The sequence below is a fragment of the Saimiri boliviensis genome, chromosome 7 (assembly GCF_048565385.1).
Source record: "Saimiri boliviensis isolate mSaiBol1 chromosome 7, mSaiBol1.pri, whole genome shotgun sequence".
In the NCBI taxonomy this organism is placed as follows: domain Eukaryota; kingdom Metazoa; phylum Chordata; class Mammalia; order Primates; family Cebidae; genus Saimiri; species Saimiri boliviensis.
The window spans coordinates 77,166,525-77,191,678 of NC_133455.1; the positions used below are offsets into that span (position 1 = coordinate 77,166,525).

General features: G+C 45.4%; 1 protein-coding gene across 3 annotated transcripts in view; it reads right to left on the reverse strand.

The window, feature by feature from the left end:
* The window catches only part of PPM1H (protein phosphatase, Mg2+/Mn2+ dependent 1H), a 307,365-nt gene that overhangs the window by 81,156 nt on the left and 201,055 nt on the right, over positions 1–25,154 (reverse strand). For all 3 annotated transcript variants that reach the window (XM_074402830.1, XM_003926516.4, XM_074402831.1), the window contains exon 6: positions 20,840–20,958. In XM_074402830.1, coding sequence (XP_074258931.1) covers positions 20,840–20,958 — 119 coding nt within the window. The remainder of the gene's footprint in view (positions 1–20,839; positions 20,959–25,154) is intronic.

Genomic DNA, 25,154 nt, shown 5'->3' on the forward strand with positions numbered 1-25,154 from the left:
ATTTCAAGTTCCCTATTATTAATATATATACAAATAGTTATAAAATTATTTAAAAAAATAACATTTATGATTCTCTTGTCTATTCCTTTCTTAGTGAGTTCCTTGGTACCACCTGAGAATGGCAGTTTTTTTGTTTTGTTTTGTTTTGTTTTTGTCACAGCTATTCACCAGCGTATATGGTGTTACCAAGACAATTTTCTAACTTGGTTTAAAGGCAAGTTCCTCACTTAAAAGTTCCTCCTAGTCTTTGCTGGATTCCTCCATTTCCAGGAAGAGCCCCTACGCTGATTGCTTAACCCATGGGCCACAAACCCAGAGTTCACACTTTGGCATCATCTACATAAATTGCTTCCCATGATCTTTCTTCTCTCCCAAGTCATGACCTTGAACTACATACAGAGAGCAAGAGAGCGAGAGAGAAAGAGAGAAATACCACTTGTTTCCCTAAGTCTTAATTCCCTTAGCAAGACTTCAAAGTCATTTATGAGGAACATGATCCCCTCTGGAGGCATAACAGGACCCTCCCTTTGGGGACAGCATAATCTCAACAACCCACTCGTGTAACTCCACTGACACACACCAGCAGGTCACATTCTTCCACTAACCTCTAGACATCGCCTTGGCTGCCTCTCCTCCCCTGGGGACCTTCCTTCCTGGAGCCTCTCTTCCCTCCTGGCAGAGCCCACTGTGGTATTAAAGCACACCAGGCTTGGAGTCAGAGGTTCTGAAGTCACATCTCAATCCTCATGTGAACTGGCTGTATGAATCTGGGAAAATCCCTCAGACCTCACTGAATCTGCCTCTTCAGCTGGATACTTCATAGGATGGTTGCAAGGATTAAGTGCAAATAAGTCTGGGAACGTGTTTTGTGAAGGATAAGGTGTTATTTAGTCATCAGTTGTGGCTATTAAGGTCTTTGGAGCCTCATTTTTCAACGCAGATGTGGAGCTAACAGGCCACCGTCAGCAGGAAGACACAGCACATCCCCATAGGAAAACCACTTCCTGCTGAGCAATCAAGCCACGTGATTCATACTTTTTCTACCGTAAGCATGAAGGAGAGTACCCATGCAACTTTACCCAGACGAGTCCATTGTTCTGCTCTAAAGTGAGGACTCAGACACTCAGAAGGATATCTCAGAGCTAAAAATCTAAAGAAGGTATAGGGGGTTAGTCTGAAATAGTCATAAAAGGAGGCTTTATTTTTTTCTTAGCTGGGAGCTCAGTGCCCTTCCAGGAGGAAGGGAAAAGCTACAGGTAGCCTTGTTTTCTTTTTGTTAGAAACCAAGTCTTAGCCCGGCAGAGGCACATTCCATAGGGCTGGATGGGTTTGAGTGGAGGCTGGAGCGCAGTAACATCTTGGGTCTCCCCGCTTTTTGCCTTCTTATAACAAAATCTCAGCAGTAGCTTAAATCTCAGGAGGTCTAGGATGAAACATCACCCAGGCCTGGAGTCCAAATGCTACTTGTCGCTTTTAAGAGCTTGGCATGACCCCAGTTAAGCAATTCTGGAATCCACAAAGGCTCTCCCTTGACTCCCCTCTCCCTACACTCACCCTCCTGAGACCTTCCTGGAAAAAGCAATACAGGACTGGCAAACCCCCTCATGCTTCCTTTTTTCTGCCAGCCATCTGTATTTCCAAAGGAATCAGGCCGTAAGCCTAACCACAGTGCTCAGTAAATGGAGGCTGCTTTCTGATCCTTCAAGCGGCCTTACAGCAGGCAGCCAGCTCTTCCTCGCTCACTACATGAAAGAGAGAGAGTGTGTATGTGCGTGCACGTGCATGTGTGTGTGTGTGTCTGTGTGTGTGCATGTGTGTTTCCTTTAAGGCTACACAAGAAGAGTTTGATGTTTGGTTAGGTCTTACTATTATTTTTTAAATGTCATCTTTTAAGAATCCTTTTTTCCTGGTTTCTAAGATTCACTTTGCCTTTGGATGGAAACTGTCTGCCAGAAAGACGGAGCTGCGCCGTGAGGGAGAGTGAATCTGAAGCAGGCTTAACAATGGCAGGCTCAAGTCAGGGTTGTGGAGCAAGGATCACTCCCTGCGGTGAGTCTGAAGAGGCCGAGAAATACTCTCTATCCAGCTTGGAGTTTTGGGGTTTAGAATGTTTGGGGATGGACTGGGTGCAGTGGCTCATGCCTGTAATCCCAGCACTTTGGGAGGCTGAGGCGGGAGGATCACCTGAGGGAGGGAGTTCGAGACCAGCCTGGCCAACATGACAAAACCTCATCTCTACTAAAAACACAAAAATTAGCTGGACATGAGGGCGGGCGCCTGTACTCCCAGCTACTCAGGAGGCTGAGGCAGGAGAATCACTTGAACCTGGGAGGCGGAGGTTTCAGTGAGCCAAGATTGTGTCACTGCACTCCAGCCTGGGTGACAAGAGTGAGACTCTGTTTCAAAAAAAGAGAATGTTTGGGGATAGACCCAACATCTCACCCCAGACTCATCATCGTACAGCAGGCTTTAGTTATAAATAAATTTAGTTTTGGGGGTCATATTTTGACTCATTGGGGGTTCCTGAATTTATGTGTTGGGAGCTATGTTCAGTAGGTGTCTGAACGGTAAGATTCCTGGGAAAGTTACCCTGTGGGATGGAGGCTCTCCAATGCTACCTTGTTTTCTTTCTTTAGTCCTTGCAGTGTCCTTTAAATTTGCTGAAGCCTGTATGCCTTAAGCCGTGAATGACTTGACAGACTTCTGCTAATACAGTGCAAGTTAGATTCAGGCACAAATAACATCTTCGAATTGTGAGTGTGATTAATATTTGGTGATAAAAAGAAGAGGGCTGGTAGCAGCCTAGCTTGTGCATACCTGGCTACCTGTGATGAGAGAAACCACCTGTTCATCTCCTCACCCACATGAAAGGCTGCAGGCCTTTTCTTCTCCAGGAAAACTTTCCATAATGGGGCCTAAGCTGTAGTCCCTGACAATGCAACCGCCCTTTAGGAAATCGCCTGACTGGTAGGGTTAGCCCACAGTCCCTGGGAAAATACCTGCCTCCTCACTTCTCCCCATCAGCACGCCTAAGCCAGACCCTGCCTGAAGTTCTGAGAGTGGTAATCACTCTCCTCTTTTGGCCTAAAGACGCTTCTTTTTCTCACCAGGCCTGTGGGGAATATCAAGAGGCAACAGAGATTGCTTTCATTTTACTGGTCAGTGCTCTTTGGGAGAGTCTACTGGACTACAGCAGAGGTCTCACCAGTGGTAAGAAATATATTAATCCTGTTAACCTGTGTATGCACAAACACATTGCAAAAAACAAGATTTACCCTAACTATGTATACCCTAACTATACACCAATATTTTCTTTCTATCCTGTGCTACTCAATTTGTTTAAAATGCTGCTCTCCGTATACTAAACTGATTTCAAAATCCTGTGAGTGGGTCTCCACCCACAGCTCAAAGTTTGGTAGAAGAACAGAACCTGCTCTTAGTAGCTTCCAAATTAAGAGCTCAGGCTTTAACCAGATAAAAATGATGGGTTCTAGGCGGGCACGGTGGCTCAAGCCTGTAATCCCAGCACTTTGGGAGGCTGAGGCAGGTGGATCGCGAGGTCAAGAGATCCAAGACCATCCTGGTCAACATGGTGAAACCCCGTCTCTACTAAAAATACAAAAAATTAGCTGGACATGGTGGCGCGTGCCTGTAATCTCAGCTGCTCAGGAGGCTGAGGCAGGAGAATTGCCTGAACCCAGGAGGCGGAGGTTGCGGTGAGCCGAGATCGCGCCATTGAACTCCAGCCTGGGTAACAAGAGCGAAACTCCGTCTAAAAAAAAAAAAAAAAAAAAATGATGGGTTCTATTCGATTCATTTGCAAATATTTACTGAGCACCTAGTAGGTGCCAGCCACTGGCACAGGTGCTGGGGATTTGGAGAAGAATAAAGTAAATAAAGTGAAAGTCATCTCTTGATTCATAGGCAGAGTTCAGCAGCAGAAAAGGACCCACTTGGAGAAAAAGGATTCAATCAGCATTTTTTTTTAAGTTATCATGTGCATGTATAAAACAGAACTAATATTTCAGGATAAAACATTCTGAATGACTCTTAAGGAAATTCCAGATTTGAAAAATTATTTCTGATTCAGTATCCACTTGGTGTGCATTCACACTTGGCCAGAAGAGCCTCATATTCTCATCAATAACATTTAGCTCTCCCCACGGATGTGAATCAGAGACCCTCACTTCATGAGCACACAAATGTGGAGTGATTTCAGCTTTCTCAGGGACCATTTATTCTAAAATAAACATGAATTTCATTGACATTCCCTTTACACTGTATGAGATCAAGTCAATATATACAAATCAGGGTCTGAACAAAATTGACCCCATAGCTACAAATGGTGGGGTGAAAACAGCAAACAGATGATTAACTACAAAGAGGGCTTCTGCTGCACAGGCAGCTTCTCTGTGTGGGCCCTTGCAGCCCTCCCCTCACAAAGCTGCTCCCACTCCAGTCAGGTGGATGTTCGTTTCATGGAGCAGAGTCCTGCAGTTGTCCCTGAGAGAAGCCACATGCAAGGACTTTATGCTACATCATTTCAAGGCTTTCCACCAAGTGCCTTTGAACTGTTACACAGTACAGAGCTCAAGTATCGCTGCTTTCCTGAGTCTTCTGTTTTATCTTGAAAAACCATGAGAGGTTTGCACAAGCCTACACATGAAGTCCTTCTACCTCACTCCCAAAATCTTCAGGTGAAACAGAGGCTTAACTTGTGGCTTCCCACACTCTTCTGAAATCTTCTGCTAATCCCCACATTATTCAGGTCCCCAAGGGAAGCAGTACCGGCCTGAGTAACAGCTGTCGATGTTTACCAATCGGAGGAATACCACACTCTTGGCTCCCCCACCGAGGTGGCCCTGTTGTTTCAGAGGATGGAGAGCAAAGGCCAGGCATTGTACAATTTTCTGCTATCACCTCACCCCCAGCACCTAACAGATTTTCATACACCACGATGTTTATGATACACTCTTGTTCCAGGCACTGTTCTAAGCATTTATATTTTTTTAAAACTTGCATAATCCTCACTATAACACTGTCATGTAGATAGGAAAATTATCCTCATCACACAAATAAGAAAATGGAGGCCGGGCGCGGTGGTTCACGCCTGTAATCCCAGCACTTTGAGAGGCTGAGGCGGGCAGATCATGAGTTCAGGAGTTCGCGACCAACCTGGCCAATATGGTGAAACCCTGTCTCTGCTAAAAAATACAAAAAATTAGCCAAGTGTGGTGGTGCGTGCTTCTAGTCCCAGCTATTGAGGAGGCTGAGGCAGGAGAATTGCTTGAACCTGGAAGGCGGAGGTTGCAGTGAGCTGAGGAGCTGAGACTGTGTCACTGCACTCCAGCCTGGGCAACAGAGTGAGACTCCATCTCAAAAAAAAAGAAAAAGAAAAAGAAAAAACGAAAATGGAGGCATAAGAGAGGTGAAGCTCACTTCAGGTCTGCCCCACATGTGTTACACTCTTAACCACGTTTCTCTGCCACTCTGTGAAGAGCTAGGAATCCGTATAAACAGCACAAAATGGCATGATATGCACAAGAATGTTTAATGACTAATTCTCTTCCTAAAATTGTAAAAAAAAATTTTTAAGCCCATCCTCACATTCTAGGTTTTTATAATGGGAAATCACACAGAAGTTAAAACACAACAATACTCCTAGGGTGGAAAACTCTGTGTCTCTTAACAATAGGGGAGATGTACAAGGTTACCACAGAATTAGATTTAACCCGAGCTTTGGCATTCAAACTGTTCAAGTGCAATAAACTAAAAGACTCCAAATTTTCCTATGTAGGTACTCAGCTTTCCACAGGGTGATCCAACGTGACCCAGAAGATCAAGCTTGGGGGTGGGGTGCATATCACTTACTGAGGATGAGCAGGAAAGAGAAATCGTTAAGTTAAATGCCTTGGACAGCATGATCTTCTAACCTACCCCATGTGTTTATACCATGTGTGGAGCCTGGATTATTCAGGTTATGGGCACAAAAAGGAAGAAGAGGAGGCCTAACCTGACCCTGACTTGAAGGCTTTGCACCTACTTGATTGCACCTGAAGGCTTTACCATCTCTTATCAGCCACTGCCAGTCCAGCCTACCTTATGAACAGTCACTGGCTCACTGCAGGTGGACAAAGACATTTCCAAACAATAGCAAGGGGATAACCAGGGCAAAGACCACCAGCAGCCCAGGAGTCACACACCTTACAGCTCAGGCTGCCCAGCGCTCTTTAACCAATCACTTCTGCAAGCCGTTCATAACCATTGTAAGAAAGTCTATGGCCACCCCAGGTCCAAGTTTAAGAATACAGAGCAATTGCCTGGGGTGTTTATTTAAAAATGCAGAATCCACAGGGATTCTAATTCAGCAGGTAAGGTAGACTCTGGATTGCTTTCAGTAATTACCCCAGACGACAAAGCTTCACCGTGGATAAATCTTTGTCAATCAGTTTTGTAGGAAACTGTAATCATCCATTTATGGCCCTGTCCCGACACTAGACTACAAGCACCATGAGGCTTGGGACTGTTTTATTCCTCTTTGCACCTTCAATGCCCAACCCAACACCCAGTTGAAACTGCCTGTCCCACAGAGATGAAGCTCTGTGCCTTGTCCTTTAGGTGCAGAGAGTGACACATAGCATCTGACCTGCCCTGGAGGACTGACAAGGCAGATTCCGTCTCAGCAGAACTGAACCTAGAACATGGCGGAATATGATTGCTTTTGCCAGAGCAACCAGGTGAGGAACACAAAGTGAATGTGTTCCATCCCCTCGTGAGGCTTCTGAAGCTTTCCTTATGATCTGATCACAACAAGGGAGCGTGGCCACTGACGGACAGCACGCCGGTCCTGCAACACCGCTGGCAGCTTTGTTATCGGTCTTTCTGGTTCTTACAGCGAAATCGACATTCAGCTCTCCGGCAAGGGACAGATACAAAACTTCAGCCTCTCTAAGTCTGAAGGTAAGGGGACAGTGGTGGTAGGATGAGATTTTTCAGGGTTTGGAGTGGTGGCTCTGCAGCTCTTGTGTGTGAATTACAAAGATAAGCCCAGAAGCAAGGAGTGTTAAACCAGCACCCCAACTGATTCGGATGAAGATGCCCCCGGGCCGCCACGGGTGAGTCTCTTCATAGGATTATCAGCTGGAAACCAGCTGTGCCAATTTCCTACTAGGAAACCTGGTGAGCCAGGAAAAGCAAAAATAATTATCAAGCTCTGATAAGAGGGAACTAATTATAACTAGAAGAGCGTTGGCTGGACACAGGTAAATGTTTCCTTGATGGGCTTTGTCTGTACCTGGAAAATTTCAGGAGTGGTAGTGTACCTACTTCTCTGGAATTTCCTTTAAAATGGGATCCTAAAAATAGGCTGAGTATTGGCCCATACATCCTTTTCTTTTTTTCTTAAATCATCTACTAAGTCACTATAAAAATTTTCTTTTTATTCATTTATGATTTATTTTGGATTCAGGAGGTACATGTGCAGGTTTGTTACATTGGTGTGCTGTGTGATGCTAAGGTTTGAGGTACAGGTGGTTCCATCACCCAGGTGTCAGCAAAGCACCCAGTAGGTAGTTTTTCAGCTTATGGCCCCTCCTCCCTCTTCTCCTAGTAGTCCCTCACATGTCCTGAATATAGATATTGTCAGCTGCATATTTCTGCCCTGTGTGTCATTTTCATACTTCATATTCTACCCTTAAGGTGTGGAGCTCTTAAGGGTAGGAAAATAAAATTTATGTTTATTATTGCCATCCTTAGCCTGGCATTCAAAGTTCTCTGTGAGCGGACTGCAATGTACTTTTACCTAGTTTAACGGTTAGCTTCACTGCCTGCCACTGTTCTGCACCCTCTCGCTCCCTCCTACATGTCACTTACCTGAGCCTCCCAGGACTGTTATCTACCTGATATACACCAACTGTACACGAAGGGCTAAAACACTGAAATACTCGGTGCTAGTCAGCAAATAACAGCTGTCTCAATCTCCATGAATGCCCCCATCTGCTGCTCTGGACTCCCCTAAAATCTCCAAGATGTAACAGTAAATAAAGGGTTAATGCCTGGCACAGCAGGGGTGGCTACAGGACCCTGCTGCCGCCTACTCTTCCATGTTGATTGTCCAAATATTTTGAATATTATCTCTGACTTCCACATTCCCAAAACACACATCACATTTTCACTCTTCTGTGATTCTGCTGGCACAATGCCCTTTGCTCAGTATGTCCCCCGACCCCAACCTTCTTGAAACCCCTCTCATAATTCAAATCTTGGTTCAAACAGTCTTCTCCAGAAGTCCTCCCCAATCCCAATCTCCCCTCTCAAAACAACTACTCCCTCCACCACAGCTACAGGCATTTTCTTTAAACCCTTTTGTATAACTCATCTTTTGTCTTGCTGTAGTTATTTATGCATATATTCCAACAGATCCACTTCCCCTACTGCTGAAATTTTAAGAATAGGTTTAAAGGTAAAATGATATTGTTCAATACATTTCCAGAAAGCCAGCCTTGGCCCACATGGCAATCTCTTTAAAGCTAATATAGTACTGTCTGATGAGATCCTTCCTATGCAAGGACATGCTTTAACCACAGACGGGCTTGGCCCTCCCAGCTTCTTGGGTATGGTTTGGAAGGCTACAGGAGTAAATTCAAAGGTCCAGCATCAGCTGAGCGCAGTGGCTCACACCTATAATCCCACCACTTTGGTAGGCCGAGGTGGGCGGATCATTTGAGCTCAGGAGTTCCAGATCAGCCTGGCCAACATGGTGAAACCCTGTCTCTAAAAAATACAAAAATTATCTGGGCATGTAGGTGAATGCCTATAATCCCAGCTGCTCAGGAGGCTGAGACATCAAAATCTCTTGAACCTGGGAGGTGGAGGTGGCAGTGATAATAGTTAGGACATCGTAGGTTAGTATAGTTGTAGGTATATATATAGTATATCGTGGGTTAGCATAGATACTGGACTTTTTTTTTTTTTTTTAAGAGACAGAGTGAGACTCTTAAAAAAGTCCAGCATCTAGGCGCCAGAAGAAAATATAAACAAGTCTCCAAACCAAAAAACACTCTGTCAAATAATGCCTGGGTCAGAGGGGCTGGCAAGGGGCTTCTTGGCTATACTGATGGGGCCTCTTCTGACAGACAAGAGCTCTGCCTTCTCTGTGCCAAAGCCATCTTCATCTGCCATGCTGCAGGACAGACCTGCTAGGCAGCAGACTTGATCTGACTTCAGCTTCTTCTTGAGACTGCCTTTGTCTTTTTGGTTTCTAGCTTCTCATTACCTTGCAGAAGCAGCATTTCAGCAAAGAATAGATTATAAACCTCCCGAGGCCAGCACCAGGTCTTGCTGACCCCTTTCAATCTGCATAATGGCTACTGATGACAGTATTAGAAACTCATCATGCACTATTACATGCTAGGCTTTGTTCAATGCCCTCAACTATACTAACCCACGATATCCTAACTATTATCAAGTACTGGTTTTTTTTTTTTTTTTTTTTTTGGTCTTATTCTTTTGCCTAGGCTGGAGTGCAGTGGTGTGATGACAGCTCATGGCAGCCTTGACTTCCTGGGCTCAGGTGATCTGCCCACCTCAGCCTTCCAGGTAGCTGGGACTACAGACATATGCCACCATGCTCAGAAAATTTTTGTATTTTTTGTAGAGACAAGGTCTCACCATGTTGTCTAGGCTGATCTTGAACTCATGGCCTCAAGGGATCTACCCACTTCAGCTTCCCAAAGTGTTGGGATTACAGGCGTCAGCCCCTGCACCCAGCCTCAAGTACCATTATTAGCTTCATTTTACAAATGGGGAAACCAAGGCTAAGAGTCACAAAATGATCTGTCCGAGCAACACAGACGGGGACTGGCCCAGCTGGGCACTCTGGCGCCAGCATCCTTGCTCTTAACTACTACTCAACATCTACTGTGTAGTAGGTTTACAATACAAGTCTGTTGAATATATGAAAAGTGCCTACAGGGCCTTCTGGGTTAAAAGGACACATTTTTTTTTCTTTGAGACAGGGTCTCACTCTGTTGCCCAGGCTGGAGTGTAGTAGTGCAATCTTGGCTTACTGCAACCTCCACCTCCCAGGTTCAAGCAGTTCTCCTGCCTCAGCCTCCCAAGTAAATGGGATTAAAGGCACTAGCCACCATGTTGGTCAGGCTGGTCTTGAACTTCTAACCTTGTGATCCGCCTGCCTCACCCTCCCAAAGTGCTGGGATTACCAGTGTGAGCCACAGGGCCTGGCCAAAAGGACAGTATTGTAAGAGAGATTTTTATAAGCACATGGAATCCCCAAATTTTCCCAGATGACTTGCAGCTACGTTCTCGTCACACACATACTGTACACCCCGAAACACCAGTCACAGGGGAAGGACGACAGACACACTCTCCTTAAGGGTATGTGGATGAATAGCGATAAATGCTGTGAGTGTTCAAAGGGTCTGATGGGGGAAGAAAGGCTTGGAAATAGTTCGGCCACTTTAGGACAATAAACTTTTACTTACTGAAGCAGAGAGACGTCTGTGTGTGAGTGCAATCATGCGTGCATGCCTGTGCAGGGTGAGTGGCTGATCAATAAGGAGCGAGCTGGTGGGGCATCTCTTTTCTTTCTCCTCCCTGTGATCTGACAAAGCCTGTCTGTCTTGGCTTGCAACCATTCGTAAAGACCCTGTAGCCTCCACTGGCCTCCTGTGCAGGAGGAGGGCAGGGAGCAGGGAGTCATTCATCACTGTCAGGAGATGTGCTGCACACAGCAGGGCCGGCTTTCTTCCCTGCTGCTCCTGCAGCTAGAGCTGCAAATCTTGAAAAGATGCAGAACATGCACATAGCAAATAACCATTCATCATCTCAGCTCTGGAAGCCCCGGGAGAGGCCCCTCCCCAAGTGGGGCTGACCCATTCTGACTTCAGCTCTAGCCCCACTGGAATTTGGAACACGGGGACTTTTCAGTTGCCTGATCCCTGCCCCAGCCAATCCCCATCCTGGATCATCTATTGAGGTTTGGGGTTAAAATTCTCTGAAATGATCCCCACCCTGCCCTTTTCTCTACAACGTCAGATTTTCAGAGAGCTTTCGGCAATCAGACTGCTGCCAAGGTGGCTGGTAATCATTAAATTATGAAAATACAAGTTGCTGGGAGGAAATGAATACCAGGTTTCACTGGGGAAAGGCCTGCTTTCTTGTGAAGTCATTATAAAATTAAAATGTGATATTTCTCTGGTGAGTCTAAAAAGCCTCCCCAGTGAGGTCTGTGGCATGACAGCAACATCAGGATTTACACTGGGGTGGGACTGAGAAATCCTTCTGTGGCCCCAAAATGCCAGAGACATCTGCAGGTAAATTTCCAAGGATTGGGTTAAGAGTGATTAAAAGCAGAAAGAAGGAAAAGTACAGAGTCTGAATTTTTCAATTACTCTGCAAAACTCAAGAGTCAAGCTGTTAGAAAATGCAGGCTTTCCAAGGAAGACTAATAATGCTGAGCTAATTAGACCCACAGGCATGGCTAATATGTAAATTCAGGCCCAAAAGAGGGGACACTGTCCCTTTAAAAACTGCCTGGGGATCCGCGGAAAAGCTAATGAGGAGTGTCCGTTGGGGCTGTTTTATTAGGTGGTCCTCAGGAGGATAAAGCCTGGGGTTTCTGTAACAGGGCTTCTGGGCTTGATTCAATAAATCAGTCTGTATTAAATGCGGGTGCAGCTCTGGAGATGGCTTCATAAAGCATTCTGTGGTGTTTCTCGATCTGCTCATCCACTTCCTTGTCAGCCTGCTTGAATGCACTGTCAGAGGGCACTGAAGAGAGCAATAAAGAATAAGATAGAAGCTGTATCTACGTTTGTAAAACCCAACCTGGCAGCTCCAGACCATGCGTGGAGCTATCTCCAGTGAGTTTCTCTCTCCAGAAAGTGTTTGGATCGTTAGTAAAAGCTGGAAGCTGTGGGGCTGTGCCTCTCTTCCCCCAGCCAAGCTCTAGGCTGTAGACGGAGAACAAAGGTCACCCCAAACACGATGGAAAGGGTTGGAAACCAAGCTGCTTTTAAATCATAGTCTCAGGGCCTGAAATACTTCCCAAGAAATCAAAGAAAACGCAAGAGGGCCAGAGTGCCAACAGCTGGTCCTCACCCAGGAGGCAGCGGAGAGCTGGAAGAAGGCTACTGGGCTGCTTGGGGCGGGGAAGTGCGCTACTGATGAGGGCTGATGAAATGGGTCTCCCTTTAGACTGGCCAGCTAGATGCAGCCTCTTGGTGGCCCAAAAGTGACCACTGGCGATGAGGTGAGTTGTTCCTAAGCACAATGACTGATACCTCTGAGGATCAGAAAAGGGGTGTGAAGCCTACCCTTCTGCTGACTCAGAGTCCGGCAGCAGAGGCCAAGTGTGGCCACCCCATTCCCTGTCCCCAGGTATCAGTACCCATCCTTCAAAAAACTCTTTGCTACCAGGTTTGGGGGCTCATGCTTGTCATCCCAGCACTTTGGGAGGCTGAGGCAGGCAGGAGGATTGCTTCAGTCCAGGCGTTCCAGACCAGCCTGGGCAGCATAGCTAAACTCTGTCTCTATAAAATCACAAAAATTAGCAGGGTGTGGTGTCACACATCTGTGGTGCCAGCTACTCAAGAGGCTGAGGTGGAAGATCACCTGAGCCCGGGAGGTGGAGGCTGCAGTGAGCCATGGTCACGTGACTGCCTTCCAGCCTGGGTGAAAGATTGAGACCCTGTCTCAAAGAAAACAAAAACGCCAAGCGAAAAGATGCACTCTTTGCTGCTGGGATGTTGAGTTACAGAGAGCTCCTTGCACCACCCCATCCCCAACTATACCCATGCTCTTCTATTATCTAGCACCATTCCATAGAACTTTCTGTGATGATGGGAATGTTCTATATCTTCAAGGTTAAATGCTGAACAACTGAAATGCAGCTAGAGCAATGTGGGAAATAGGTGTTTAATTTTATGTAATTTTAACTAATTTAAATGGCCACGTGTGGCTAGTGGCTTCTGTGCTTCAGAGCACAGAGAATGGAAAAGGTTTTCTTTGCCTCAATAAAAGTAGTAAGCGCTGAAAGGAGAAAGTGGGCTGACTCCACTCTGTTCCCAGAGGAAAATTCCCTGATTTGCTCATAGTTTTAAAAGAAACAGGAGGGGAAAATTATCCTGATGTATCATCAAGTTAGAATCATACAAAGTTAGGTGCTCTAAGGGACAAAATACAAGGTTACCATCTCTGGAATCTTTCTGATGGGATCTGTCTTTTCCAGCAGCTCTAAAAGCAGAGCAGAGTCCACCCCCTACCACACATAGAGGTTGACAGCAATGGCCAGAGGAAGTATTTTATAAGTGAGACACAGGCTAGAATTTGCCCAAGGCCCAGAAGCTTGGCAGAGTCAAGTACACAAGGAGCCTATGGCCAAAACAGGACTCTCTTTACCAAGTCAAGCATGTGATCTTAAGGTACTGGTCCAGCCTGCCCCTGAAATAAGACCATCATAATGTTAGAAAGGCTTTGCTTAAGGAGGGACACGGTGGCTCACGCCTGTAATCCCAGCACTTTGGGATGCCGGGGCAGGCAGATCATGAGGTCAGGAGATGAAGATCATTCTGGCCAACACAGTGAAACCCCGTCTCTACTAAAAATACAAAAATTAGCTGGGCTTGGAGGCACATGCTTGTAGTCCCAGCTACTTGGGAGGCTGAGGCAGGAGAATCGCTTGAACCTGGGAGCTGGAGGTTGCAGTGAGCTGAGACTGCATCACTGTACTCCAGCCTGGTGACAGAGCAAGACTCCATCTCAAAAAAAAAAAAAAAAAAAAAAGGAAAAAAAAGAAAAAAAGAAAAGAAAGAAAGAAAGGCTCTGCTACAGGTGTCCCTAAACTTTTTACACAGGGGGCCAGTTCACTGTCCCTCAGACCGTTGGAGGGCCGCCACATACTGTGCTCCTCTCACTGACCACCAATGAAAGAGGTGCCCCTTCCTGAAATGCGGTGGGGGGCCAGATAAATGGCCTCAGGGGGCCGCATGCGGCCCTTGGGCCGTAGTTTGGGGAGGCCTGCTCTTTAAAGGAAGAATTCTGGTATACTTTGCTCATGACCAGAACCATCTGGAAGCAATCTAGCATTCACACGATGGACTTTTCTTCTTTGGCCCTTGCTCTCTCTACAAATCCCATCAGCTCAGGAACAGCTGCCAGAGAATCTGGCCTGGCGCCAGGGGTGAAGTTTCAGCCCCATCCCACACACATGTCCTTCTGGGTCCCTGGCTCGCTCGCCACCCCATGTGGCTGGACACAGCATGAAGTACGCTGATCCTACTTGAGAAAGCAAAACAGCCAGCGGTCACAGGAGCAGAGACTTGGTGCCACAAAGCCAGCTGTGAGAAACTGCTGTTTCAACTCGGTAACATAGACACTTGCCAGTAAATTACGGCCTGAGACCGCTCAGAGGGCTGCGGGTCGGGACACAGAGCTCTCAAGGCAACACAATGCCAGCTACAGTGTGCATCCTGTAACAGCAGCTCAGCACAAAGGGATGAGGAGGACAGGCCCCAGCTTGGGGATTCTGGCACCAGGACCAATGACAACAGGCGCAGGAGGTGAGAGCCAAGAGGGTGATAGGGAGAGCAAAGGAAGACTCCATCAGGGACTGACTCAGCGCTGGGGGCACTGCGAAGAGAGCGGCTTTGTAAATCCAGCCACTGTGCGAATTATCTGAGGAGACGGGGAAGGGGAGGTGGGGGAGCCAGGGAAGAGGCCAACTGCATTATGAAGGTCCTGGTGACAAAAACGTTTTATCCTCAAAACAATTTGGGCCTGCCAAGCTGCTCCACGGTCTCCATGAAAGCGTGAGGGTGGGAAAGAAAGGATCCTCATAAAGAGGCAACAGACTCATCCTTAATTACGAGACAAGGCTTCTCAGAGTTGACATCCTCTCCCACACTTCCTCCTGCTGCAGACACATCACCAAATGCTGGCGTGATGCTCCTCCAGTGAGAGCAGGCAATTTCTCTAAGAACTGGTTCTTTTGGGATTTTCCCTACAGTCCCCACCCCCAAATGACAAAGGCTCTTCTTAGTGGGAAGTATGAAGCATCAGTTTAATTTGACCAGTGGTCTACAGGGTCAGACTGGGGTCTAGAAAAGTGATGGCCTCAGCAGCTCCTAAAATGCTTCATTCCATCCTCTTGACCCTATAACATCGTCCAGACACCAATCCTGGTGGATAGAGGGCCCCTGCTTAAATGTACACCGAAGCTCAAAACCGAATGATCATATCTAATTCTACCCTAAAAAAAAGTTGACTGGCACACTGTATTAGAAAGAACCCCCGCCGGGCACAGTGGCAGACGTCTGTAATCCCAGCACTTTGGGAGGCCAAGGTGGGCGGATCATGAGGTAGAGAGATTGAGACCATCCTGGCCAAAATGGTGAAACCCCATCTCTACTAAAAATACAAAAGTTAGCTGCACGTGGTGGTACGTGCCTGTAGTACCAGCTATTCGGGAGGCTGAGGCAGGAAAATCACCTGAACCCAGGAGACAGAGGTTGCAGTTAGCCGAGATTGTTCCATTGCACTCCAGCCTGGCAACAGAGTAAGACTCCGTCTCAAAAAAAAAAAAAAAAAAAAAACAAAAAAAACCTCCAACAAAGAGTCAGAAACCTGGATTCTAGTCCTTATTCTGCCACTTTTGCATTGGTAGAAGCTGAGCAAACTGCTTAATACCTCTAGGCCTCAATGTGCTCACCTGCAACATGGGAGTAAAGGGGAATCATTCCACATTTGGCGGTTCAGCACTTTAGTAAGCACTGCACACTCTAAAGTTATGCTGCCTGGATTCACATCCCACTTTCTCCTCTTACTAGTTATGTAACCTTCAGCAACTTAGCTCTGTGCCTCAGTTTCCTCATTTGTGAAATGTACCTAGTTCATGGGACTGTTTTAAGAGTTGGGTATGAGGCTGGGTGCAGTGGCTCACACCTGTAATCCCAGAACTTTGGGATGCCAAGCCGGGCAGATCATGAGGTCAAGAGATCGAGACCATCCTGGCCAACATGGGGAAACCCTGTCTCTACTAAAAATACAAAAATTAGCTGGGTGTGGCACGCGCCTGTGGTTCCAGCTACTCAGGAGGCTGAGGCAGAAGAATCACTTGAACCCGGGAGGTGGAGGCCGCAGTGATCCGAAATCACGCCACTGCACTCCAGCCTGGGTGACAGAGGAAGACTGTCTCAAAAAAAAAAAAAAAAAAAAAAAAAGGTAAGAGCAATTAGGCAAAGCTCTCCTCATAGTGTCTGGCCCTTAGCTCTTCCAATAACTGTCAGCTAATTACCATCATGATTAGTGGGAGATGAAGAAGAAAAAAATTCCCACGACTAGGCATTGACTACAAGGATGAAACAACTTTGCAGTAGGTGGACCTTTTATTTGTTAGAAGGTTTCAGAAAAATGGGTTCACAGCCCAAGGCTACTTCTGCACCCAAGAAACATAAGGGAGGGACGAGGTATGGACCTGCTTGCATCCTTGAGCTGACACATTCCAAATGCTTACTGGACCATCCTTCAACCGATCCCAACAACTTGGTAGCAATTTTAGGCTTTTCTGGGAAAAGGAAAAGGTTACAGATCTTTACCTCTCTTTCTACAGAATTAATTTTCCAACTCTTCTCTTTCCACAGACAAATAAGAAAGGCTGCAAATTGTGTTCCCATCTCTACTGGGAGACAGGGTCTTGCTCTGTCTTCCAGGCTAGAGCACAATGGCACAATCATGGCTCACTGCAGTCTCAATCTCCCAAGCCCAGGCAATCCTTCCACCTCAGCCTCCCGAGGAGCTGAGACCACAGGCATGTGCCACATGACTGGCTAATTAAAAAAAATTTTTTTATAGAGATGGGAGTCTTTTTATGTTGGCCCAGGCTGGTCTTGAACTCCTGGGCTCAAGTGATCCTCCCACCTCCGCCTCTCAAGGTGCCAGGATTATAAGGCATCAACCACTGTGCCCAGCCTCCCATCTTTAAGTCCTAAAAAATAACTGCTACATCTGAGGCTTTCTGTTAGAGGGTAAAAACACTTTAAAAAGAAATTCACTAAGGTTGTGTGTGTGTGTTGGGGGGTGCTTTACATAGGCAGTAGTCTAAATTGAATAGGTGATTGATTCATTGGTTCATTTATTTATTTAGAGATGGCGTCTTGCTCTGTTGTCCAGGCTGGAGTACAGTGGTGTGATTCTGGCTTACTGCACCCTTGAATTCCTGGACTCAACTGGTCCTACCACCTATGCCTCCCCAAGTGCTGGGATTATAGATATGAGCCACTGTGCTTTGCCTAAAGTGGTTTTAAATTTCTTAGGTTCCTCTAAGAAAGATGTAAAGGGATTTTCTTCACTTTAAGTCCTATTTTCAAATCAAAAGTCGGAACAGGTAGGAAATGTGCAAAGATGCACGTAAATCTTCTTGTGGCCAAGTTTGTGGGCCAACAGCCATGTGCGGAATTAGGCTGAAACCAAATCAGCAAATCACGTCTGACTAAAGCCATTCTCTGTGTGGCTCCTTCATTATTCAGTACCTTCTGTGAAGTTCCATGCAATTAAAAATAGCCCATTTGTGGACTGTTTATCTCCTTAGGACGATGCTAATGCAGAGAGACAGAGAAAGAGAAGGAAAATGAGAAAAAGAAAGAGAGAATGAGAGCAAGCGTGCAGGCAAGAGCAAAAAAGAGTAATTGTGTGCATATAAAGTTGGATGTAATCTAGTCCCTAAACTTATCTACATTTTTTCTTTTCTTTTTTTTTTTTTTTTGAGACGGAGTTTCGCTCTTGTTACCCAGGCTGGAGTGCAATGGCGCGATCTCGGCTCACCGCAACCTCCGCCTCCCAGGTTCAGGCAATTCTCCTGCCTCAGCCTCCTGAGTAGCTGGGATTACAGGCACGCACAACCATGCCCAGCTAATTTTTTGTATTTTTAGTAGAGACGGGGTTTCACCATGTTGACCAGGATGGTCTCGATCTCTTGACCTCGTGATCCACCTGCCTCGGCCTCCCAAAGTGCTGGGATTACAGGCGTGAGCCACCGCGCCCGGCCCATTTTTTCAAAAAAAAATCTTTAAAGCAGGACAATCTTTAGCCATTTGTTAAATGTTAAAATGCACAAGCCACTCAAAAAAAAAAAAAAAAAAAAAAGCAGAGCTTCCAGAGTTTGGAGAAAGAAACATAAAAAAACTAACCCCATCACACATCCTACTTACAAAGAGAGGTTTGAGTGGAAGCTTTACAGCTTTTGAAAGCATCTTGCCCATTAAAGTGACTATGCCTGTTATCTCATTAGGAGTGCTTTGCAAAGTTAGTAACAAGGAGCTGTTCTTCTCCCCCTTTCAGTCAATACCAAGCATCTGCAACAATGATACTTTTCCTTATTACAAAATCCTAGGCAGATACTTAGTTTGTTTTGACTACTTTAGATCTAATTTGCCTTTCTGGCAGAGAAAGAACACACAGTACAGTCTTGCCTCAAGCTCAACCTGTTTTAAATGTACACATCGACTGTCCGCAACATTGTGCTTCCCACTTCTGTCAATTGTGCTTTTCTTCCTTTCAGCCTATACATACTCGCTGCCTGTCTACTATGTGTCAGGCACAGGACTAGGCACTGGCATCTCCCTCAAGGAGCCTGCAGACTTGCTGAAGAGACTCATTTAAATAGGCAACTGGTGTCATCAATGACTTAACCTCTTGGCCTCAATTTATACCTTGGCCTAAATCATTTAGTTTCTTGTTTCTGTTCTTTCTGTGTTTTCTGCTTCTATCCCTCTATTTAGGCCTTGAGACCTCACATAAATGTTTCTATGATACTTTTTCTCTGGGTACCTGAATCTGCTTTCTCTCCTAGTCAATCTCATTCCAACTTCTCTTAGAATGGCCTTCCAAAAACATTGCTTCCATTTAATTCTCCTTCTCAGGAACATACAAGAGCACCCCACAGTCTCCCACTAAATCTAAATTTCTTGATCTGGCATCCCATTTTCCCTATCATGTTCTTCAGTACCACCCCCGCCTGTCTCCCACAGCCGCTCTTCTATTTGGTCATATTCCTTGCTATCTTTTAAATCTACTCTTTTTCTGTGTTTACAATCATGTGGGTTTCTAACCTTCCATCTTTCCAAATCCTACAGTTCCCAGACAAAACCTCATGATGCTTTGCTGAATTATACTAGCTCTCACCTTAAACTTCTCCTATACCAGTGCTGATTTTGCTAACTAAATAAAAATGGATTTACAAGAAATCCCAGTCAGGGTTGGAATGTTGATTATGGGGCATCGAAACTCTGGAACTCAGAGCTGCAAAGGTGATCCCTTTCTAATAAATTCATTCATATTTTAGAACAGGGGTAAATATCTTAAGTTTGAGAACCAGTTTCTGATGCAACTACTTAACTGCCCTGTTGCAGTGTAAAGGCAGTCACAGATTAAACAAACAAATGGGTATAGCTATATATTTTAAAGTTATTTATAGAAGTAGGTGGGGGAGGCAGAATTTGACTCTCAGGTCACAGTCTGCTAACCTTGTGGTAGGAAGAGGAGTGGATATGGGTGAGGGACTTCTTTTGGTTGGCAAAGGACAACCAAAAGTCCTTTAGGCGGGTCTCTTATCTTCCCTGGGTAGCTCAACTTGTTCCTTGAAGACAGTACGTACCCTGGGAGTAGATCCCTGTCCAAGTCCTCACCACGGGAATTTGTGCTGTGACTGCTTGCTACTGCTATTTTGGTCAATGGGGGAGAGAGAACGAAATCTACTTCTTTGACTCTGTTGGAGAAGAAAGAGTCCACTGTCTCATTCTCATACTGTCCTCCAGACTGGCAGGTGGCTTGCTCGTTAGGAACCCAGGGAAGGGGAGGAAATCTTCACCCACACAGTGCCAGGCACTGCTCTCTCATTTAATCCTCACTCAACCCTACGGTGTGTAAGTACTCATCATCGTCTGTTATTCAGATAAAAGAAACAAATAAGGTCTTAGTCAACGTTAGCCACTCTGGAAATGCTCTTGCTGCTCACAGAGTTGTGTTTTCAGAATAAGACACCCCCCCCCCCCATATCCAGCCCCAAGAGTTCTTATTTCAATTTGAATGTTATATTAATGACAATAGCTCATTACCTTTACCCTTGATAATGAAACTTCAAAGGATCATCTTTTTTTTCCCCTACTTTATCCATGGAAAAAATGGGCTCTAGAGCAGGCGTCCCCAAACTTTTTACACAGGGGGCCAGTTCACTGTCCCTCAGACCGTTGGAGGGTTGCCACATACTGTGCTCCTCTCACTAACCACCAAGGAAAGAGGTGCCCCTTCCTGAAGTGCGGTGAGGGGCCGGATAAATGGCCTCGGGGGCCGCATGTGGCCCGCAGGCTGTAGTTTGGGGACACCTGCCCTAGAGGTTAAGCAATTTTAACTAAATTTGCTCATTTACAAAAAACAGAGTCAGGATTCAAACCCAAGTCAGTCTGGCTCAATAAAACTTTGGCCATTCTACCTCTTTAATAAGCCTGACCTAAACGCATGAAGCTTTATGTGTTTTAAAAGCCCTCAAATGTTTTCTACACGTGAAGTGAGAAATCAGATCAGTTTCACGGGGTCCAATATCCCCAAGGAGGGCCTCAGAGAAGCAGAGAGGCAAACCAAGGCTCCAGATTGCAGAGCTGGTCCTAAGCAGAAACAGCAGAGGCAGGTGTAGCCCCTTGCCCTTCACCACAAATCCAGGTCTCTGGCTATGCTTCCTGATCCAAACTGTGTAAGCGGCTTTTAATGGTGGTGATGCTTCCTTCACACACACTGTGTGGTGCCGAGGCGGGGGAAGGCATGTTCTTACCAGCCTGTCATATTAAAGTCCCTGTAGAGCATCTTCTTTCCAAGCTCCTTTCTCTGTACTCTCCTTGGAAACTCCAAATGTGTGAACTCATTTCCCAGCAAGTGAGGCTGCATGAATGCCTAACAGCAAAAAGAAAAAGAGAAAAAACACATATATACACGCATTTAGAGGAACAAAATAAGAATCAAGGAAGTTTTGCAAACTGAGACAGGCCATATTTTTAAAACAAGAAAACTGCCTCATATTTTAAGTAAACAGATTTCAGAGTCTAAACACTAATAGAAGATGAGCACATAAACATCATGAATTTACAAAGGAATGTAACTTTTTCATTTGATGTGATACGTAAATTGTAACCAAATGCACAGCTGAAGGCTTCAGGAAAAAAGACTGAGCTGCTCTCCAAAGACCCGCTTTTCAGTTTTCCAAATGGTATATTGGTGAGATACCAGGGTGAGAGCTCTCTTGATGTGGCCTTTCCACGCTCATCTCACTTAAATTCCTGGTTATCACGGCCTTGCCTTTGAAACCTGCATGTGAGCCTCCATGTAAACACAATGGCTTGAGTGCTGGTTGGGGCTGGATGCAGCAGACAGGAACTTACTGTTGGACTCTCTCCAGTTTGCTCTGCAGTCATCTGATCGTGTCATTTGAAGACTATTCTGGAGCAGATGGCTTCCCCTCCTCCCCCAAATCTCTGTTCACACTACAAAAGTCTTGAGCAAACAGCCACTTAGGGAATTGCTTTGAAACAACAGTCTCATTGTCACATTCAGAATTCATATCTAGCAATCCAAGAGATGCAACGCTCACGTATTAAGTTATCTACTTAGAGGCCACACGCCGCAAGCAGGCTTGCGTGAGAACTTCCCCACATGAAGCTGTCCACCTACTTTTGAGCAGCGTGGTGGAATGGATCTTCTCTCTTTTCTGGCAGGGAGAAGAGTGGGAAGAGCAAATCACAGCCTGGCACTGTAGGAAAGCAAGGGATCCCTGCCGCCAGGCAGAGGGCCAGGTCCTCAGTGTATGGGTCGTAGGCATCTCCTACAGCTGCTTTTACCAGGACCCAACGCCGCTGGATGTCCCACTGATTCTCATGAAGGTCTGGAGGTATTAGTTAGATGTCAGTCATCCGATGCTAAGTTTTTCAGGCACCAAAGGAAGCAAACTAAATTGTCACCAGAGAGGTCATGTTTGGGCATATATGGAACTCTGAGCAAGTGATTCTGGGCAGGTTTGGTGTTTGGAGAAGGTTTTAAGGTGTGATGAAGTATATGTTGTTTGCTGAGAGGCAATGGCAAGGAACACTGAGTCATTCCTAGGCAGAAAACTGCTAGAATAGTAGGCAATATGCATCGGCCATGCACTAGTTAAACCAGCTCCCAAAACACTGCTGGGAGTTTAACACCATGCACTAAACACTCCCAAACAAGGGATGTTTGATCTTGTCCCCACCACTGAGTCACAAAGAGTGCTTTCTAGCTTATTTCTATTTTAGTAGTAATCAGGCACTATCTGCCTGTTTAGTCTATCTTTATTACATTAAAAAAAAACACTAAGCACCTACTTATTAAAAATAATCACTTGTTCACAAAAAATAAACATGTGGGTTAAAGTCTGCTCTAGGCTGTCAGCTAAAAAATACCGTCAAACAGTCCCACTCGAATCCCACTCTTGCACTCTATCTTTATTTCTGTTTCATAATTCCTTCAGTGCCAGGGTCTCTACAACCGAGCTGGTCTTGGCACGTGGGGACAGGACAGGATGGGATGAGACAGGGTGACAGAGAGTGAGCAGGAGAACTCAGCTTCCCGACTGTTGTAGCTTCAACATCCCTGTCTGGTGGGAATTCTGGATCACCTGGAGGGGCTCTGAAAATCCTGCTGGAAGTAAGGATTGGGCTGCTAAGTATCAAGCTTAAATATGAGGTTTTCCAGAGAGGTTCTCCTGGGAAGCAATGAAGGGAAGTAACACTTAATAGGTTAATAGTGGGGCTTTGGTTGAGACCAATTTGGGTGTGAATTCAAGCTCTGCTTACGCAACTGATGTGGTTTTAGCAGGTTATTTAACTTCTTGGGCCTCAGTTTATCTGCAAATGAATTATATATCGCACAATGCTGTTTCCATAATGTAATATCTATTAATATACTTAGTTGTTTCTGCTTGCCAAAAATTATTATATTCACCTCATGATTATTGAGTCCTATTATATCCTGAGTACTACGCTCAGTGCTTTGTGAGGTCTCATTTCACCCTCTCAGCAATCTTATGAACACTGGCTATATCATTTGTGGTGCCCAGTGAAAAACACAAACAGAGGGCCTCTGTTCAAAATTAAGAATTTCGAGACAGGAACAGCAGAGCATTAAACCAAGCACAGCGCCCTGTGTGACACAGCGCCCTGTGGCACAAGCCACGGGCCCATGAAGCTAGCCAAGCCTACTGGGTAGATACTATTTTATTCTTCCTTTATTTTGGTCCACCCATGAAAAGTAAGGAATAGAGGCATAAGTGTCAATGGACAGCAGCATCTGTTATAAAGCCTTTATGATCTTCTAGAACTTTGAGATCATATCAGCATGAATACAATCCACTGCCTAAGCTGGATTAACATGGGCTTCGGGGTTACCATGTGCTAGCCCCAAACCAGGTACCTGATATACCTGATCTTACTCTCTAGCAATTTTACAAAGCATGAGTCACAGACTCGGTTTACAAATGAGAGAACTACATCCCAGAGAGGTTAAGACTGGGCCTAAGGTCATCCACCCAAGACTGGGTGGACCTCGAGTCTGAGCTTGAGATCATGCTTGCAACACCTATTCTAACCCAATGTTGGGCCTTTAACCTACACGCACATTTTTACAAAAGATAGTAAAGGGGCTGTAAGAGGCCTGTGATATTCTGCGCTTGGACCATGCGAAGTCTGAATCAGTAAACCTAGTTAAAAGAACTCACACAGAGCCACACGCAGTATGGGCAAAAGGATGTCTCTGACGTTATTTATAACATTAAATAACTAGAAGAAATAACTGAATGAATAACTCATTAAATAAACTAGCCTAAACCTAAACAAAAGAATTCTACGGTGCCACTTACAATGACACTACCAAGAATATGCAATGACACAGTGTTGCGTTAAGTGCAAATAAGAGGTCATCAAACAACAGGTGTGTGTGCATGAGCTTGTGAGTGCTGGGTCATATATGCACAGATCTTTAGAGAAGACATACATAGGTACGCTGACGCTCCTCTGCTTACATGGGGTTACATCCCAATAAACCCACCATAACCTGAAAATACTGTAAGTCAAAATGCTTTTCATACAACCAGCCTACTGAATATCAGCGCTTAGCCTGGCCAGCCTTAAATGTGCTCAGAACCCTTCTGTTAGCCTGCAGGTGGAAAAATCATCCGGCAACACAGTCCACCGTGGAGTGTAGGGTGTTTGCCCTCAAGATCGTGTGGCCGACTGGGAGCTGCTGGCTCACTGCCACTGCCCAGCACCACAAGTGGGTAGCATACCACATAACCCTCGCCTGGGAAAAGATCAAAATTTAAAATCAATTTGAAGTATGATTTCTACTGAAGGTATACCGCTTTCACAACATTATAAAGTTAAAAAAAAAAAAGTAGTGGAGCTTTCATTCTACTGTGTAAAATGAAGGCTGCCCTGATTTTAAAAAAATGTACATTGGGAACCATGTGTATACAAATGAACATTTATGGTCTCAATTTGTCTCCTAAAATGGTTTGGCAATTTAACCCCTAATGCAACAATGTTGGGAGGTAGGCATCTTGGGAGGTGTTGAGGTCATGAAGGCAGAGCCCTCGTGAATTAATGCTGCTATAAAAAAGGGTTTGTGAGAGTGAGTTCTCGCTCTTGCCTTCCACCTTCTGCCATGCGAAAACAGAGCAAGAAAGTCCTTACCAGATGCTGGTGTCTTGATCTTGGGCCCCTAGAACTGTGATAAATTTTTTTTTCAATAATTATTATATTTATTTTTTATTTTAAGACGGGGTTTCACCATGTTGGTCAGGCTGGTCTTGAACTCCCGACCTCAAGTGATCCGCCCGCCTTGGCCTCCAAAGTGCTTGGATTACAGGCGTCAGCCACCACGCCCAGATAAATTTTGTTCTTTATAAATTACCTAGTCTGTGGTATTGTTATAGCAGCACCAAACAGACTAAGGTTCTGTGTGTGTGTAAATCTAGATATGTGGCATGCATATACATTATTAACAAACAGGCTAGGATCCAAAGGACATTCCTAAGCACATTTCTTAACAAACCCTGTGTCTAAGAAGGTGATGTG